Below are 20,220 nucleotides of genomic sequence, written 5' to 3' on the forward strand. Positions count from 1 at the left end.
ATTGGGGTACTTCTTCCACCTGCTGAAAAGAGAAAGTGATGTTCTCCAGCCTGGCATTATTATGCATGTTCATTGATATGGAGGACGGGGATTTTGTTTTATCACCATGAAAGAGTTGTGTCTGTAAACAGAAAAGAGAGAGAATTCTATTAAAATATAACCTCAGCTTTTTTTAGTCAAGGTTTTTAAAGCCATCTCCAGTCGCTAGAGTAATTAATATCGAATTTGTAGTTCAAGGCTATTGGTCCAACACTAAATGAGTTAATCTGGAGGAAAATAGCAGAGTGAACTCGCTCCCACTAAAATAATTTTGCCTTTTTTTTCTGTTGTGTAAGTAGAACCATAGCAAATCTAAAATTCTGATCTAGCTTAAAAGTCTACCTGGGCTTAAATACACCCTCACAGCAAGGTTTTACTTCTCAAATTAATAGCTTTATCATAGTACAGTTTGATGATAGACTATTGCTTGTTTTGGGGTCCTGAGAGTTGGATTGGTGGAGTTTTTTACAATGTCGTCTTCAATTCCTGAAAACAATTCAGAAGGACGAAGAGCTGTTTAATCTGATTAATACCATACCGATGCTGCAGTATCTTTACACTGTGGCTGAGAGGAGCCCGGTCGAGAAACCCAAGTGCTAAAAATGCTGATTTCAGTAGGTGGCAGCATCCCCTCTGTGTCGCTCCCAAACCAACCCCGACGTGCTGCTCTGAGGATCGAGAGCTGTAAAAAGCCCCAGTTTGCCGTGGCTGCTGAAGACCCCCAGTTCCACCTCCCAGCATTGGTGGCTGCTGGATCCTACACCTGATCCCAGGGCAGAAACGAGCCTTCCCTCCCTCTGTCTTCCAGTGCATCAGCTGCTTTTGCTTGGCCGGTTGGGTTTGTTTGAGAGGGGAATCCTGAGATTCTGCCCTCGAAGTATCACACTTTTTTGTGGTGCTGTTTTAGCAGCTGCTCTGTCCCAGCCCAGAAAGGCTCCAAAGAATGGGTCAAGTACCTCTCTCACAGGGCCAGCCATCCTTCATCTATCTCTGTCTTGCAAAAGGCATTGTTTTATTTACTGCAGTGAGAATCACAGTGGTTTACAAGCTAATTCAGGAAATACTCATTCTCAATGTGAAAAGAAAAATAATACTCTTTTAGAGATATGCAGTCTGGTAGTCACAAAGCCCTACAACAGTATATAAATACCTGCCATCAATCCCCAAAAAATACACTCATGGGCAATTGCAGTTCAGTCCCTTCTCATGGCTTTTAGGCAATAAAAATTAATATATGTATTCATTCTTTTAGGACAGCTGTAGAAGTCATCCTTCCCCTCCCTATTCTTTTCCTTAAATAGTGTATTTATTTTGGTTGGCTTTTAATCTTCTCTCTTTCTTTGGTGATAACAAACAAGCACAACTGTAGGGCAGGGTTTTAGAGGACTCCTGTGTTCAGTGAGCATCTTCAAAAGGAGAACCCCCCCCAAGTCAGATTTCAATGCAGTATGGCTGCAGAGCTAAAGCATCTTTTGTGGCATCCAGTGGTAATCATGCCAGCCACAAGCAGTATTTGGACCAAGTATGTTGTGTTGCCTGTAATGAAACTGGAAGGGAAGGATACTGTGTAGGAAGTGGCTGAAGAGTTTCTCAGTCAGGGAATTTCCAGCTAAAGAGATCCAACCTAGTTTTAAACCTGGCTAGGTCCTGGGCTTGAATCTAGTTCCATAGGCTTTAACTAAAATCCCTCTTCCTTTTTATTCCCTGTCATTCATCTGGAATGCAAGTTTAATGCTAATTTTGTATGTTGGGGCAGCATCAGAAGGCAGTAGTTAGGAGTCAACAGCATCAAAGGAAACTTTCCATAAATCCCATCTCCCTTTGCCAAGCACTGTTAGGGCCATCTTCTGTCCTTAATATTCTGTCCATGAACATTCCTGTGTATTCACCACATAAGGCTAAGAATAGTTCAGCCATTTAAGGGCCTGAGTTTACAGACAGGGACTGTATGAGTAATGGATTGCTGGGCTGGATCACTGCTAAAACATTCTAGCAGTCCATGTTTATCAATAATAAGGTAATAAAACAACACTACCTGATTTCAACTTTCTTACCTTAGCAAAATATTAGTTCTTTGTCAAGCTGGCTTTGGTTTTCTATGCACAAGGAAACAGAGGTGTGTGTAATTAGCAGCTCTCTGTTAGGCTTGGTGATGATACTTAACCATGATGTCAAATATTTGTGTATTTTCTTAACCTAGCTTGTCAATCCATGTTCAGTCAATGGATGAACATAAAGTACAAAATCATATAACAAAAAAACTCAGTAACACAAGAAATAAATTCATCAAAAAGAGCCCAAATCTCTAAAGGAAATTTGTAAATTCATTTGTAAAACCAAGCCGCAAGTAGCATACTCATGTATCCTTTAAGATACCAAATCAGTCTTCAGTGTTACTCTGCCAGGTGTCTGGATTCCTGGAATCACAGGATGGGAGGGCTGGAAGGGGCCTCTGTGGATCATCCCCTGGAGCAGCATCCCCTGGAGCTGGCTGCACAGGATCAGGTGCAGGTGGGTGTTGATTATCTCCAGGTGAGGAGAGCCCATGGCCTGTCTGGACAGCAGTTCCAAAACTTTGACAGCCCCACAGTAAATAAATTACTCCTGGCATCAGTTCCTGCCCGTTCCTCTGGTGCCATTGCTGGGCCCCTGGAGCAGAGCCTGGGCCCTGCTCAGAGCCCTCCCTGCACACAGGGACACCCAGGGCTGAGGGCCCCTCTCACCTGGGGCTCCTCTCCAGGCTGGACAACCCCTTATCCCTCACAGCCTTTCCTTGTCAGGAAGATTCTCCAGGCTCTAAATCATCTCTGCTGGCCCTGCCCCAGGAGCTCCATGTCCCTCCTGTCCTGATGATCCCAGAGCTGGACACAGCTCTCCAGATGTGCCTCACAGGGCTGAGCAGAGGGGCAGGATCACTCCCTGACCTGCTGGCACTGCTCTTCCTGATGCACCCCAGGGTTCCATTGCCCCTCTTGTCCCCCAGGCACTGCTGGCTCAGGGACAGCTCATTGTCCACCAGGACCTCCAGGTCCTTCCCCACAGAGCTGCTCTCCAACAGATCAGCCCCCACCATCTCCAGGGGCATGGCTGGGAGCCCTTGGGGACTTACTGTCTGCCTGCACTGCCACCAGGGAGCTTCAGTCTTATTTTCCAGTAGGTGACAGACTATTGCCAATATCCTGATGGTGGTGGTGACACCCAAACTTCTTTCTCATTCCTCCTTTGCTGTTGTGAGGCCTCCAGAGATGTGAATGAGGCAGGATGAGGGGAAAGGGAAGGGAAATTTATACAAAGTTTTCTAGTATTGAAGTGTGCAGAGTTCATTTTGGAAACACTCCTCAGCACCCAGAAGAGTTTTTTCTTATGTTTATTTTTAAGGAAACAGATTCTTGTATTGACACCATGGTTTAGAAGTAGAGATGCTGAAAGTAGGGACTATTTTGCAGCCTGGTTATCTGTATTTTCCTAAAGAGGTACCATTTTCATAACTAAGTATAGACTTAAGTACCAAAGTACCACAGAAAAGTGGTTTCCAGCTTGTGATCTGCAGCTCCATGGATGACTTAGAGAGTAGCCACAGAAGCTAGTGGTGAGCAGTAAGTACTCAGTCAGAAGACTTAAATGCTTTACACAGATATCCACACCCATACAAAGAAAAAAAACAGTGGTCCTTATTACTGGCAAAGTTTGAAAACCTTGATCCAAAGAAAGATACAGAAATAGAAGAGAAGGCACTCAAAATCAAATGGATTTCAGGAGGCTCAGTGGTGAGGAGACTATGGGTGTGCCTTTGGGCAGCATGACCTACAGCCCTTGGAGTGGCTGCAAATGAGCAAGGCCAGAGAGTGGATGCTTTCTAAGGAACAGCCACATGGAGATTTGCAGGGTCTCAGTGGTGCTGCTAAAAAAGACATTTCCTTGGACAGGGCTTTGCCATGGCTAAATTGCTTCTGGTGCAAACGGAAAATAACTCCAGGCTTGCCATGTAGAGTTCACTCCAAAGGGAAGCTGGAAGAAACTGCTAATTTCTACAGAGTCCAGATGAGGTAAATGTAAGGAAAGGAAGGGCACACCAGGGTGAAAGGATTTTTCAGGACTTCCAGCATAGGTAAGGAGCAGAATAGGAAAGAGAGAGCAGGGCAAAATAGAATTTTGCATTAAAATGTATCAGTGGAAAGCATCTGACAGGTTCCCCCCACCCCAAAGCTGTACTTTGAGCTGCATCTCAAGCCTATTTGTTACATAAAATGAGTCAAGAAAAGGAAACAAGATGTTTTCTTGACATTACATACTAAAGCCTACTTCAGAAAAAAAGCCTTAAAACAAACTTATAGAAGCATTTTAATGGCTTGGTATTAGTAAATTATTCCTACTATGTCATGAAAGAATAAAAAAAGGACAAATCAAAAGTCAGCCTGTAAAAAAACCTCCCAAAAAAATTGAAAAATATAATATCTTGCAATTTCTTTTGAAGTCAGCACATTTTTCAGTTTTCATTTGGGTGAGAACAGAGTTTTTCATATGACAAGTGCTAAATTTTTCCAGCAGACTGTGCTGTTTGTTGTAGACTATTTCCACAGTGAGGAGTCTCCCTGTTCCTTTCCCAGTGCAGAGAGGAAAGCAGGCACCCTCTGGCTATCTGTCCTTGGCAGGGCTCAAGCTGGATTAGCCTGGGGCACCTGCCACAGGCTCTTCAGGCTGTAAGTGACAATAGGGACCCTCCTACATCCTCTCTGGGCTGAAAATAAAGCAAATTAGGCACCAAAATTCTTCAAGTTATGCAGCTGGGATGCTGTCTTAGTTAAACTGACAGCCCCAGCACACTCAAAGTGAGAAGAAATAGTCCTGCAGTGCTCCCATGATCTGTGTTTGGTCCAGCAGGCAGCACTATGGTAGTGTGTGTGTGTGTGTGTGTGTGTGTGTGTGTGTGTGCGTGTAAATATACATGTAAAGGGGGAAAATTGTTTAAAAAAAGGCATTTGAGCTCCACTCCCATGAGCATTGTTCTCTGGTATTGCCTTTCCTGAGAAGAGTCTGTGGTGTCTCACCTTCCTTAGGGTTTGAAAGAAGAGTTGCCTAAGAACAGAGAGCTTGTTTCCAGATTTCTGGTCATCCAGAGTTTGCATGGAGAGGAGATCCTGAACGTTTCTTTCTTTGCCATGATGAGAATGAGACCTAAAGAGAGATTGCATGGTCTGATGGAAGTCTCTAGAGGAGGCTGGGAGCTCACAGCTGCTGAACATGCGCCATGAGGACTTGTCTAGGAAGGAGCTGCCCACCTGGGTATGAAACCTGCAGGGCTGAGAGGCCAGCCTGGGGACAAGTACCCAGAAATGTGCAGTGGCTGCTTGGTGGCACCAAGCTCTGGCACAAGGGGCTTTGTGTTTGTCTCCCTAGCAGTGTTCTCATTCTCTGGTTTCTCCCAGTCCCACCACAAGCCCCTTGCCCCCATCCACCCATCTTTCACCCCATGGATAAGGGAGCCCTGGGTGGGGTGGGTCTGTGTGGGGACAGGGCAGATTTGTGAGAGGTGACAGCTCCTGTGACAGGCGCTGCAAGGGGGGTGCCCTGGCGGGGGGCTGTTTACAACGTGATACCTCAGCAGCTGCTGCAGCGCTGGCCCTGAGCTGTCAGTGCCTGCGGTTTTATGGCACTTTCATCACCATCTGTCACTCCTTTAATGGCATGGCCTGCATGTCCTGCCACCTTCCCCTGCCACCCTGTTCCCCCCCAGCACACACACACACACTGGGGAGCTCAGCCATATGGCACTGAGTCATCCTCATCTTCTGGGTCCATCCTGGGGGGCTGTGGGGACAGGAGCTTGGCAGGGTGGCCCAGGTGGCCCAGAGTTATGGGCTTGGAGTAGAAACCCAAATATTACCGTGCTAACGTGGGAACTGTGGTCTGTCCCTGTTGCCATCCTCGTGGATGTGTCAGCCATCCTAATGTGGGCTGTTGGGCAGCAGTAGATGCTTGGCTTAGTCTCCTGCAGGGAAAAGTAGCCTAAAGGTTGCTCTTTGTTTATGTTTTATGATAAACGGAGAAAGAATAAAACACACACGCATACATTTTTAAGGAAAAGCATTTGTTTATATATACATAGACACACCCCAAGGCTTAATGTCAGGCCCTTGCCAAGGAACATATGTTATTTTAGCTTGACACATTTTGATTGCAAGATCCAGGACGTTCTTTTCATTCGTCCAGAACAGGAGAAATCTCCAAGTGAGCTGCAGCGCTCACAATCCCCGTGGCTGTCTTCCATCACCAGGCTCTGTCTGTGCTGCGAGCACACGTGGTTTGAAATCAAAGCCTGCCCCAGCCTCAGAGAAGCACCCCCAGAAAGTAACGAGATCTGGTTTGCCATGCCTTAACTTCCAACCTGGGGGAGCTTTAATGCCTGTAAGCTCGATGCTGTGCATTACACTGTTATCTGCATTACCTGGGGGGGGTTTGAGGGAGAGTTTGTGGCTGAGAGTAAACTTCACTGTAGCAATCCTTTTTTTCCCCTCTTATGTGTTCCTGTGATTGGCCATTTGATTATAGTGAATCCCCAAAGGCTCATGGATTAAAAACAAAGGCTGGTTTGTAAGTGAACTTGCTGTTGATGGATTAAGGCAGTGTGCCGGCTGTAACCAGATCCACAATACAAGTTCATTCATTTGGAGAGCAGCTCTCGACTCGCATTACACCCTCCCTGCCTGCTCCTCACCATCCAGCCAGTGAAACTTTACACCTCCACGATTTTATCACAGCCACAGCTCACCAACAATGTGTGTCATGCTGTGAAAAATATAACTATAAATCAAATTCCTACATATGGTGCAGCGGTAACCCTCCCAAGAACCCTGCTTCAGAGGCCATCCCTAAACATATTTGTTTGTGTGCGTGTGGTGCGTGTACACATATGACAAGCAGAGGCTGCCACAACAGAGAGCTCCTATTTTCCAAGCTGACATTACACAGAACGAGCCAAAAGAGTTCATTTTGGAGCACAGAGCAATGTTTGTGATATCAATACCAATAGACGCCTTTTAGACTTTCAGTCTAAAGCCAAAAACATTTGGGAATGATACGTTTTTATATCGTTAGTGGGGAGGCAAAGACAAGCATGCCCATATTTCTGTGACACGCAAAAGGGAACTTTCACCCCTGGTTTTCTTTTATCTCCCTCACTCTCTCTGGCTCACGTGCCAATCTGAGCATTCCCAATCCTCGGAGAGTGCGATCTTTAAGAGCTGTCATTACACTTCTCAAGTTTGACAGAAGATAAGAAAGTGAACAACTGGTTTTAATCATGACAGATTCCAAGTCCTGGAAATCTTTCCAGAAGCTACTCCCAAGAGCTGACATTTTCTGAAGCCCCTTCTCCTTTGGGCGCACGTGTGCACACTCACACAGTCCAGGGAGCCTCACCTCCGGAACTTTTTGCTTGCCAAACACTGTCCCCAGTAGACAGGAATACCAAACCACGATGTACTCTTGCAAATTATGCGTGATCAACTGTTTCTGCTGTGGAAGAGAGCCAGGACCAGGAATGCAACAGCCCAGCTATGCAAAACTCTAAAGAAAAGTAGAAAGTACTCAAGCCAAAACTGCTGTGCAAATGGCAGTTCTGCCTGAGGAAGGAGCCCTTTCCAAGGCCCATTTCTAGTCACTGATCCTGATGATTTATACAAGTCTCACCTGCTTCTCTTCCTTGTAGTTAGGTAGTGTCCAAAACCCCACAGATTCCTGGTTTTACTCCTGGAGTTAATTTGTAGTAATATGTATAATACCCTCTGCATATTTCGAAGGAGAAGCCAAGGCACAGCAAGACCAGTTGACTGAATAAACTGGAACTCTGTGGCAGAATGATTTGCCAAACATGCTTTGATTTTATTCCTACTCTACAACGTGATACTTGCTCTTTCCCCTGAGGAGGTGATTTACACCGGCTATGGCTTTAGAAGTGCAAGAGAAAATAGCAAAATTCAAGGAGGCTTTTAAGTACTGTAGGACTTCCAGGTTTTCCCCAGTGCTAACCTAGTCCTCTCTACTGTCATGTGCCAGTTCTGCCCTGGCAGAAACAAGACAGATCATGCGCTACCTGCACAATCATCCCATGGCCTCAGCTGACACTAAGGCTTTGTTGCTTTACTTCTCTGAAACTTTACAACAAATTCTTTTTTAAGTTTCTAACAGACATGGAAACAAGACACAGACAAGGTCTGAAGAACAACTTATGAAATAGTTTTAATGGACAGCCAGCTCCTGTGTTTTATTGGCTTTTCTTTACAAGAATAGATATTTTTGTACTAACTGCTGTCTAACTTCCGTGGTAGATCCTTTCTCTGGTTTCGTCATCCACAAATTTGACAGGTTGACTGTTGGAAAATTAATTTCCTTTTTTTATTATAAAAGCAAAAGCTTTTTGGTTTTATTTTTATCATTAGGCTTTTTCATTAAAAAAAATTTCTCACTCTATTGCAAGCTCTGTAGAACGTTTTTAGGAAGATACAGTTGTGCTGACACAGCAGCATGAGGCAGAGTTTCTTCTGTTGCCACATGGCTGTATTTCAGTGGTATTGAAGGTACACTTGTGCTTTCTCCACAAGAGAAAAAAAAAGTCCTAATGGAGTAAAGACATTGGGAGTGAAATATGTTCTCTTTATCTGCCTTGATAGCCCAAGGACTGGAACAGTTTTATGGAGGAGAGAGAGGAATCTCCCTTCTCTGTGTTTTGAGCTTAGTTTTAGGTTACTTGAATTAAACAAGATTTTATTGCTTGGCTTAGCATTTTTTATAAGCAGCTTCAAGAATTCACCATGGAGCCAGTTTGACCATTACAGCAATCTGCAGTAATCGGGCTCGTCTCCACGTAGAAATGAACTGTAACCATGGGTCACACAGCAAGAGGAAAAGCAAGGGGGTGAGGAGAGCAGAGTGCACTTTGGAGTGTTTGAAAATGAACGGACAAACCTTCAGGCATCAGTGCCTTGTAGCTGTCAACTTGAGACCGAGGAAAAGCAAGGTCTGGAGTTGTCTGCCTGCAATGAATTATTAATCAGTCACAGCCACACCTGTTGTGTCTGTGTGTGCAGCAGGATGTAGGAACCACCTTCACACATGGCATCCTTGTTGGAAATTCCAGAAGCAGGACCCAGCAAGGAGTGACTGCAGTCCAACCAAAGAGTCCCTGGAGTCAGAGGCAGACTTTCCTGAGGCTTTGGTGGCCTCTGGACGCTGTCCTTGGCAGAGATGGCATGGATAACTGTGGACGAATGCTGCCTGTGTCTCTCAGCTCCTGTTCTGGGCATGAGCAGAGGTGAGGTGACAATTGAATGTTGTTCACCAGAGCCACGCTCAGTGCTGACAGAGACACACTGGTGACAAGAAGTACCTGACGTGGCCAGTGCCTTTGGCACTGTGCTGTCACCACAGTGTCCCACCAGAGAGTGCTCCACAGTACAGGCCACAGGGCCAGCACTGGCTCACACCAACCCAGGGATACAGCTGCAAAGACAGAGATAATTTTAGGTTTCAAATAGTTGTGTTTTCTGTGGTGCAAGTCTTGTGTTTGAAAAGGCTTGGAGTTGTTGATAGATGTGCTGGTGTGAGTAAAGGCACAGCTGGCAGCTGCTTCAGATAAAAACACTGCATGAAATTGTGCCATTTATATAACTCTTGTTTATGGATTGGGAGCACAGGGATAATCGTGGGTTTATATGAAATCACACAGTCAATATATTGGGCATGCCAGTGTTTATGAGAATTCTGCTGACATGGGGGAGCTGAAGGGTTTTAAATCACCATACCTGGCATTGAATTCCTTGGAATTAGGTATCAGGGATGTTTGTGCAATATGTGTTTCATATGCCCTTCAAGATACTTGGTATTCCCAGGAAAACTGATTTAGATTTGTCACTGTTTTTAACCCTGCCTAGGGAATACACCACAATTTAGCTCCTCATAGTACTTGAAGATTATCTCACTCTGTTTATCTTTCTCTTGTTTGTTAATTTTTGAGCGTTAATTAGCTCCAGACATCATATTTATGTTCCTTCCATGAGTTCTATCACGGATCTAAAATTAAAGTTATCAGTATTTATTTATTGCCTAGATTCAGATAATTGTTGGTTGAGACTAACACCCATTGTAATGCATTTTAAACATGTGGTTTTGGCTAGAATAGTTTGGGAGGCCTTTCTTTTCTGGGTTTATAATTGTGTTAGCTCTGCTTTATGCAGAAATAAGGCTGTCAAAACTAAAAAAAAAACCCCAACCATATTCTGATGAGTGGTACATCTATTCTTTATTTCTTCCATTTACAGCTGCAGGAAGCCTTACACTTCATGCCATACCTGAGTTTGGAGTCCCTTCCATTATTCAAACAACTTGAGATTACCTTTGGTACTTCCACCTTATAAGACTTTTGCCTTGGTTTCACTGGGGCTAGGACTCCGTCAGGGTCCTGCTCCTTGGGTAAATTCCTGGATCAGGCAGTGAGGGAACACAGAAAAAAACCAACCCACCTGGAGAATGGACCCCTCCTCTTCTTAGATCCTGTTTAGATTCCAGCAAAGATAGTTGAGCTGCCCTCTCCTTCCAGATGAAGGACAAATAAAGACAATTTCCTACTTAGTCACAGAGGAGAGAGAGTGGCATGAGCTGAAAGTGTTACTTTTAGTCTCTGCTGCCTCTCTATTCCTGTATTGTATTTTCCCTGTCTTGACTACCTAGGTATGACATTTAACAGAAACTCTGAGCTTGTGCTTAGCCATCCTCCCCCTCCCAGAAGAGGAGTGCAACTCAGCTGATTCTGCTGCCATACTGAAATATATGTAATGTATATATAAAAATATATCAAATTATATCTATGGTTATATATATGCGTTACTAGCACTTTCCAGAACAAACAATTAGCTCAAACTTCAACATTAAGTCTTTTTCAAACACCTAGCTCTTGATATTACACATTCTAAACAAACTTTCACATTTAAAAAAATCCAGATCTTGGAAAATGAACAGTTGAGAGGTCCTGTGAGTTTCTCTCTTGCCAGGCAAGCCTCCTTGACTTGCCATCATTTTTATTCAAGTTGCTGCTGCTGTGCAGTGCCCTAATGTTGTTTATAGATGTACAGGCACACAAGTACCTACAACAATGAAATTAAGAGCCATAATATTTTTCATTCTGTTATTTCAAAAAAAAAAATAGATGTGGGATTTGGTTACCATGGAAACAACAGCTTGTAGTGCCATTCCAGATTGCCCCAGGACACCTCAGGCTGTTTTCCAAAAGGGCAGATGCCTTCAATACAGCCTGGGTCATGCCTACAAGGGTAAGAGATCTCAGACACCAAGGGAGTCCAGAGTGTCTCTATGCAGAGATTTTTAAACATCTTCATCACTGTATTTGTCTGGGCAACGAAAAGTGGTTTTGCTTCCAGCAGGTGAAAATTTTATGAGTATTTTGATGGAACTTAGTAATTGTCATACACAAAGGAACCTTGCAAAATAGGCTGGTGGAGTGTAACAGATCTGTGAAATCAAGCTTTCATCATCCTATTAGCAGTTTTCTATGAGCTCTGGAATCGAAATGTTCCCAGTGTGTATCCATTCCTACTCCACCCCACTCAGCACATGCATAAATATTTTTTTTAAAGTCCCAGGCTTCCCAACCCTCCCCTGCAGAAACAGAGGTGATGATTGTAAACAGATAAGCTTCCCAAACTCAAGGGAGAAAACAGTGGAAGAATCTGTTAATTTGTAATAGGCTTATTCTTACATGCAGAGGTATTTGTGTAAGATTGATTCCCTCACTAGAAGATGATGCAGAAAATTACTACAAGTTTTCATTTTTTAAAATATTTTAAAGTAAATAAGGAGGGGGGGAATTAGGTAGGAAAGTATATAGAATGCATAGATATGAAGAAAATACTGCAAGCAGAAAGCTATCAACCATTAAATTGCATAGCCAGTTTATCCAAGGATAGCTGAAGCAATGATGTGAAAGCAATAAATGATCTTTTCCCAGCTAACAAATCAGTCTTTAATGGGTGAGGCCAAGTTCTTATCTACACAAGAAAGCAGGATTGTGCCAGCAGCTGGGTTCATGGACCAGTGCCAAATATCCGCTAACTGGAGGTATCTTGACTTGTAAAATGTCATCAGTGCAAGCTCCTGGTGCTGGTTGTCCCTGCTCCAGGGGTTTGTGGCCACAGTGAGCTGATCCCGTGTGGGTGAGTCTGGCTGCCACAGCGGCTCACTGAGCTTCAGCAAAGCTCTGGAAGAGGTTTTGTCCTCTCATGGACAAGGCCCAAGGCTTCACATCCTGCTCTGGGTTGTGCACACAAGGAAAGCAGTGCTGGAGCTGCTCATGGGCCCAGCTTGGCTTCACTGCTCTGAGATTGTCCCACAACAGGGCAGCTCCCACTTTTCAGCCTCTTCCAGGTTGTTAAAAGCTCCAGTAACCAGCCAAGGGGCTGCAGGTGGCCCACGCAGGGAGGACCTTCAGCATCTTCACTGCTGTGTGATGATGTTGTTTGTTTGACTCCCATCCTGCTCCTGAAGGACAAGAGCAGCCACCAAACTGGGTCTTCATAATCAAGTGTGGGCAAGATTTTGCAAGTATTCCCCTTAGGGATGAAATCATATTGGCAAATCACTGTCTATGACTCTATCTGTGTTATTTGTGTAAGATCAAAAAAAAAATCCAGTTGTTGAATTAATCCTTCTCACACCTTTCATGACCCTGAGGTCTGTTGCAATGCTCCTGTGATTGCACAAGGTCTAATTACATAGGTGCTGGTGATATCCATTTGATTGAAAATGTATTTGGGGAGGGGTGGGGTGAGGGGGGGCTTATCTTAGCACAGAGTGGTGCTGTGGCAAGGGCATTAACTTAAGAATTCGATTTTGGACTCACCTTTTAACTCTGCTGCAGAACTTTTGCATGACATTGAGCAAGTCACCTAGCCCAGTTCTCCTCTGTAAAATGGGGATAATGAAAACCTCTTTTACTCCACAGGAAGTATAAATGCTTTCACTGTTGAGAGCCCTTTCAAATTCTTCTGATGAAAGCCAGGTACTATTACAAGGATGCTCATGCTGATGTCTCTTGTATTTGTTTGCTAGTCTGTCTACTAAGGTTACTGAAACCTTTCCAGACTTCTGGCTAGTTTCAAACTAATACATTAAAAAAAAGAAAAGGTGCATAGACAAAGCACATGAGCCACAGAACCATTTTCTTTCCCTCCAGTGTGGAATTCCTAATATTTTGAGTCAGGATTTCTGAAGCAATCAGCCTCCTTGGATCATCTGTTTGTGTGCAGCTCCACCCCTTCCCTTCCCCCCACCAAGTGGGAAAAAAACCCCTGAATACAAATCCTTAAGCTTAAATATTTCTTTAGCTTTCTCCAACTCTCTGTGACCCTGTGTGAACCCTGTGTTGACCCTGGCCCATGTGGGGTCATGACCCATAGCTGGGAAACACTGGCCTAAACCCAAGATGTTGGTGGGGCTGCCTCTCAGAGGTGACTTGACAGCTTTCTGTGGGTGTGGGGCAGCCTTGCAGAGGATGCTCTCAGCTGCCAATCATGAGATATTCTGTTTCATCCACATCAGGGAGTTGGTCCCATGGAGTTTAAGGAGGAACAAAGCCCACACAGCACAAAAATGAGGTTTCTATATAAGCTTTGACTCTCTTGGGGACCTCAAGATATATTCTTCTTTATTTTTTTTTTTGTCCTGAAATAGCTCAGATTCTAAGATGGGAGAATTTTTTTTTTTATCATGGCAGTCATTTGGCATTGATTAAACATAGCACCCAAGAAAAAAAATAAAAAAGAGAGATGTCAGAAAAAGGTCCAAATGAAAAGAGAAAATAACTTTTTCAGAAGGGTTTGTATTTTGAATGTCCTCTGAGAAAAATATCTGCAGAGCTGACAGTAGCAGGGATATGTTGAGTCTGGAAGAGCAGAATGGCAGCTGGGAAAATGAGGGGTGGATGGTGGTGGAGAAGGAAAGCATTGGAGAGTACATAAAAGAAGCACCAAATGGAGCAGAAGTGTTGAAGAACATTGCAAATATTGCCATGAAAGAGAGAAGGGACACAGGAAAGAGATATTTGGGAGTATGTGGCTGAAGGCAGAGAGAAGCACTGACAGCTGGTCTATTTGTGCTGAGGAGCAGGTGAGTCACTGTGGGTGCAGAGCTGGCACAGCTCCCTTTCCTGGCCACTGCTGCTGGGTCCCAGGACTCTGCATGCTGAACTGGGAGTGATGGATGGATCTGCTGAGCACACCTGGGCCAGGTTATGTTCCCCATTCTCAAATTAGGATTTATTGGTGCAGGTGGAGACTCAGAACCTGGCAGGAGTGGGTGTCTCTCAAATAGACAATGTATTATCTGCTACCTGTGAAGCCATTTCTTCTCCTTGGGACAGGCAAGAAATTCTGAGGTCTGTTGGTATCAAAATCAAAGAAATGAGCTCCTCCCAAATCTCCCTTGGTGTGTTACTTCTTATGGCTCCTCAGCTGCCTTGTCCTCACAGCTGGCAGTCCAAAATCCTCCCTCTTTGGCCCAGTGGTACCAAGGAGAGGGCTGTGCCAACAGTTCCCTGAAGCTCATTTGGTTGTTAGCACTGGATCTTCACTTGGCTTTGCAGGAGTTCTTTGGCAGAACATGGCCAGTGCTGTTGGTTCCTGGAAATGGGTATTTGCAGCTAAGGATGATTTCTCTGAGGTGTTTTGGCTGATGTAGGCTTTCTGCCCTCCTTCAGGAAACCCCTGTGCTTCTCACCCCCCTTTCTTCCCTGGCCCATAATTTCCTCCATGGTTATTTTGTGCCAGGCTGTTTTTCATTCACTAAACAGCTGCCTGTTGAAGAGACTTTTGGAGGAGTTGTCTTAAACTTTAGTCAACTTCCTTAACAAACTTATTGTTTAGTCACAGTTGAATTGTTAACTCTTAATCCCCTTCCATTGTCTTTGGGCCCCACAAGAAAGATGCAAACAGCCATTTTCATTGCTTTCTTTCTTTTATTAGTGCAAGTGCATGAGTTTTCTCCAAATAACCATGTGACCTTATCCATTTCATACAAAAGAACGTGCTTTCAGGAATACAGTTGGTCACACAGGGTGTCCTAAGAGAAAAAAAATGTGTTTTCAGTCATGCTTTATCTTGAAAAATAGTGATGTGTGCTTGCTATTTTTTCCTTTGAAAAATTGGGAGCACTAAAAAAGACCCGAATTTCTGAGTAAAAGAGACACTTTTTGCTTGTCACATTTTCTTGGTTCTTACATCACCTGACAGGGAAACTAATACGTATCTAGTTTATTACAATACCTAGAGAGAGAAACAAGATGCCTTTGGTTAGCAAACTTTATAGAGAGAAGATAAAGGTCAGGACCTTAGCAAGGGCCATGAAGGTTGCAGAGAGTGTTCAAATGATCTCTGCCTGTTCCATGGGATTAAGCATCACCATTTGATCCTATTAATGTCACAGATTGAATTTCACATCTCCATTGTACAGGGGACACAAATCCGAAAGTGGCCCTAAACAGATGCAAAGGCACTTGTGCTTCCACGGGGTGACAATTCCAGGATTCACACACTCCTTGCCAGGTTGAAACACCAGGGAAAAAAAGTTTCTGGAGTGCCTCTGCAATTGTTCCCAACCATTGCCAATTTAACATTTATTGGCATGGTTTTAGCCATTTAAATTTTAGTCATTATTTCTCCAGAGAATTTTAAGACCCACTAGGTAGTTAATAACTTTGATTAAAATATATCTTTTTACAGTCTTGGTTTTCTGCCTATTTTCACTATTTTCATTGAAACAGTGATTTTCGTCATTTGCCTGCTCTTGTAAATCCATGCACAAGGATGGATGTAACAGAAAGAAAACTGGAGAAAATACAATTTGAAAGAAAAAGAAAGCCTAAACAGTTTTCGGGATTAGTAGGATTTGTGTAAATATTAACAGGTTGAAATATTCCATCCGGAAGGAAATGGAAAAATTAAATCCATATATGTTTGCATATTATGAAAGTGTCAAATAGAGGGAATTCAGTAAGAAACCAAATACCCTTTGCTAGATGAGGGTATTTGGTAAATCATGTTTTATAGCTGAATGTGGATTAGACAAGCCATAACTATTTTGTCAGGTTTTGACTGAATGCCTGTATTTTTTATTACATATATGACATTTTAATCAACTTCATCTTTGACTGAAGGCCGACTGGAGAAGCAGTTTCCATCTGACCTGTCCTTGTTTTTTAACAGGGAGCAAAAAAGGAAGAATGAAATAATCTAGAAGCAAATTGTTGTGTTAGACAAAGTGGGGTGAAACATAACGAGATAATCAAATTGGATGTTGGAGGAAATAAAACCATTTCTCATGTAACTGATTGGGTTCCTTCAGATGCACTGTGACTTTCATGCACTGTGGGGTAAGGAAAGGGCTTCATCAACATCCCCTCAGTGCTGCAAAACACATGATAGAATGGTCTGCTCATGATTCATTAAGTCCTCTGAAAAAGTGGGGGTTTATTCAAATGCTTCAGCTCTGCCTTGTTCCCCTCGTTAGCACTCAGAGAATGGCAATGAGCTGAGAAAGAGCAGAGCTCCTTTTGCAAGCCCCCTGATTTACAGATCCCGGTGCACGGACACTATCTTTGGAACATTCATTACAGACGTCGGGATGCCGAGTCTTTAATCAGTGTGGTGTTAATTAATACCCTATTTGTTACTGTCACTGCCTGAACACTGGGTGTGCAAAATCCCACATGTGAAAGTGCTCAGAGTAATCAGGTAATACCTCAGTGAGGTGCTGCTCTGCCGGAATGTCAGGGGGTGCCAAGAAAAGCATTGCAAGCACAAAGAAAAAGAAGGAAAGAAGGAAAGAAGGAAAGAAGGAAAGAAGGAAAGAAGAAAGAAAGAAAGAAAGAAAGAAAGAAAGAAAGAAAGAAAGAAAGAAAGAAAGAAAGAAAGAAAGAAAGAAAGAAAGAAAGAAAGAAAGAAAGAAAGAAAGAAAGAAAGAAAGAAAGAAAGAAAGAAAGAAAGAAAGAAAGAAAGAAAGAAAGAAAGAAAGAAAGAAAGAAAGAAAAGAAAGAAAGACGAAGGTGAGAGGGTGAGATTGTGAGTAAGGTTTCCTTTAGACCTGGCCAATAAGGGGCTATTTCTGCAGCTTAAAATGCTCAAGCTCTTTCCTTGGAGCTGCACTGGTTCTGTCTGTCCTGGGCTGTGCTTTCCCTCTGAGGGACCAACTGCTGCACAAGTGTCATGTATGCTGCTGGCTACGCAAAGACCTGCTGTGGAATCAATAAGAAACATCCCAAAAGCATGCAGAGAGGAGAAATGTCTTCCAAGCAGATGATGGGCAACTTCCAAGCTGAAGAACAGTTTCTACTGCTGATGCTCCAAAGAGAAGGGTGTGCTGAAATATTAAATATTCCAGCATTTCCTTCTCTTCTAGCAGCCTTCCAGTATCCAAATGGGACCAGGTGAAATGGCCCAAACTGAAGGGGAGTAGGTTAGCATGAGAAGCTGGGGAGAAATTCTCCATTGTGAGGGTGGTGAGGCTGTGGAGGGTGTGCAGAATGAGGAACTGAGAGCCCTGCCAGAGCCCAGGGAGGGAGGTGGATGCCCCTTCCCAGAGAGATGTGCAGCAGGAACCTAAGCTGAGGGCTCAAATTTGTTCCTCAAAGCAACCATTGCTTGCCTTTGAGAGAGCAGAGGGAGAAGCCAGGCCCTCGAGGAACCGCCAGAATTGGTGCAGATGAGAGGAAGAATTAATTCTATTTCACCCCAACAACAGTCTTCCATTCTGGTGGTTCTGATTTCTGGATGGATTAGTGTAAAGAGCAAGATTATTTCCAGTGAAAAGCTAAGGTTATACTGCAATATTCTTAACAGGACCATGGCTTCATGTCTCTGGTAATGATGGTCACCAGTTCACCACAGAGGAATGCAATTTTTTTATTACTTCTATCATATATGAATGGTAACCAGTGAATCTTTCAGAAGCATCCAGGGACCTGGTCTGTGCTGTGGAAAGCCTTTTATTGCATTTTTAGAATCAAGCAATCTTTTTACTGAGATAACACATTTACCCAAGGCTTGACCCATTTCTACTGACATGTTCTTATGAAAAGAAAAAAAAAAGAGTGAAAAGGAATTTTTCTCTCTGTATGTGTTTGAATGTCCACAGGTAGCTCCATGGTAGCAAGGTATCAACTCTCTTTTCTATACCTTAATGCTGATGACTGGTTAAGAAAAGGAATGAGAAAATCTACACTGGTTTGATAGAGGAATTAAATTCTGTTGAAAATATTTAACTGTATTTTCCAAATCTTTTACTGTGGCCTCCAGATGGAGAGGAGAAACAGCATAAATTAAATTAATCTGCAGTGTAAACAAGTTCTGTGGTGGTCAATTTAGTAATATCAACCCTTGCTTTGGCACTCTGGTTTTGTCAGACTTGGGCAATTAAATTTGGCTTTTGATGGCTTTCAAAGCTGTAAAGGGGTCAAAAAATTTAAACTTGCTACAGTTGTGATATGGTTGGGGATTTTCAGAGAGTAAGAGTGACCGTGCACAAAATATACCTGAATAATATAACTTTATTTTGCATTATACTAATTAGACATAAGTAAACTCCATCTAAAAACTTACATTGCTTGTGGCTGCTTCTGCCTCATCTTATCCATGCAGTATTTATTCCTTTCATTTTGTTGCCTTTTCATTTTTTTTTTAAATCTGATTTAAAAAAAAAGAAAAGTGACAAGTTGTGGTCTGGACATTGATGGGCAGAATCCAATGCCTTTTTATGAAGAGAAGTTAAAGACAAGATGACAAAGAAAGTGAGAATGGGGTCAGGTGAAGGGGCCCCAGCAAAAAAAAAAAAAAAAAAAAAAAAAAAAAAAAAAAAAAAAAAATCAGAATAGAGACCCTGGTCTGAAGGAAAAGAAGAAAGAATGGGCAAAGGTCCGGAGACAAGAGGAGCAAGAAATAAACCAGGAGCAGAAGATGGAAGCTTCTGGTAAAGGCAGAGGGGTGAAATAATAAGTGGATATCTTTCTTTTTCTTTTCAGTTACCATCAGCATCTGTTACTGATAATTTCTGTGTTTTTGAAGAAGAGCTGGTATAGTGAGTGAGCCAGCCCACCAACATAGCCAGCAAAGGAAAAAGAAGAGAACAGGTTCGAAGAAAAGGAAATGCAGGGGGTTTATATCTGATGGTAAACACTTTCATCCTTCCCTGCTGCTTGAATAATGCATCCTAATTTGACATGACTGTACTGGTCACCAAGTTCATGCTAGGGTTATATAATCACAATCTGATCGTTTTTCTTAAGTGCTGCTCAGCACAGAATCCTTTTATGTGGATAAAGGAAAGCAGCTATTCTTTTTCTTGTGATTTTTGGCTTGGGTTGATAGAAGTGTCGGCCAAGAATAAAAATACCTTTATAATCTTTAGCCTTTTTCCCTCCAACACTTGTGAGTTGTACTATTATTTCTGCATTGTCCTTCTATCAGCTGACAGAGAACCTGGTGTTTATGCCTCTGTTGGTTTAATAGTACATGGCTTTTGTTCAAGTTTATTGAAGAGTGCTCCAGAAGATGAGTGTGGTCTTCAGATTGTGCCTGGCCATATGTGAATGACTTCAGATTTTTTATTTCTTCCCTCTCTACTCAGAAGCACGAAGCTGGAACTCAGCCCCATTGCTCCACCTCTGTGAATTCCATGACTGACAAGGTCTGGATTTTCTGGGGCTGTGCAAAATGCCCCAACTTCAGTGACTGCTTTTGTGACAAAGATAGGAGCACCACCTGCCACTTACCCTTCCTTTTGAAGCTCTGAAGTTGTCTCTGTGAGAAAAGCTACAAGGGACTTTATTTCTGTGTAGAGTAATCCTCTCTCAGTATTGTATTACTTTTTTCTATTTTTTTTTAATTTGTTTTAATATAATGTGGCCACCACTGTTTCAAGGAAAAACTTGCTTCCTCAGGAAGTCTTTGCCTGTCCTTTTTTCCTATAAATGAAGTAAGGTGCAGCCACCAAGATTCAAATTGCACTTGCAGCCTCATCTCAGGATTTAAGTGTGCCTGGCTCTGCATTTGTTGTGAGGCTTGAAAGGTGACTGATGCTGCAGCAAAGAGCCTTGTCGGTGTCACCCTCTTTAGGAATGGAATC

At 43.1% G+C, this 20,220-nt stretch overlaps 1 protein-coding gene across 5 annotated transcripts in view; it reads left to right on the forward strand.

Moving 5' to 3' along the window:
• LOC119708305 (potassium voltage-gated channel subfamily KQT member 1-like) overlaps positions 1 to 20,220 on the forward strand; it is a 417,378-nt gene that overhangs the window by 277,273 nt on the left and 119,885 nt on the right. Inside the window, exon 17 of one of the 5 annotated variants that reach the window (XM_038154528.1) lies at positions 19,118 to 19,961. The exons of the other annotated variants lie outside the window; for them this stretch is intronic. Coding sequence (XP_038010456.1) covers positions 19,118 to 19,174 — 57 coding nt within the window. The 3' untranslated portion in view covers positions 19,175 to 19,961. Of the gene's footprint in view, positions 1 to 19,117; positions 19,962 to 20,220 lie in introns of those variants that run through there. 5 annotated transcript variants of the gene reach the window in all.

The sequence above is a fragment of the Motacilla alba genome, chromosome 1A, assembly GCF_015832195.1.
Source record: "Motacilla alba alba isolate MOTALB_02 chromosome 1A, Motacilla_alba_V1.0_pri, whole genome shotgun sequence".
NCBI classification, from domain to species: Eukaryota; Metazoa; Chordata; class Aves; order Passeriformes; family Motacillidae; genus Motacilla; species Motacilla alba.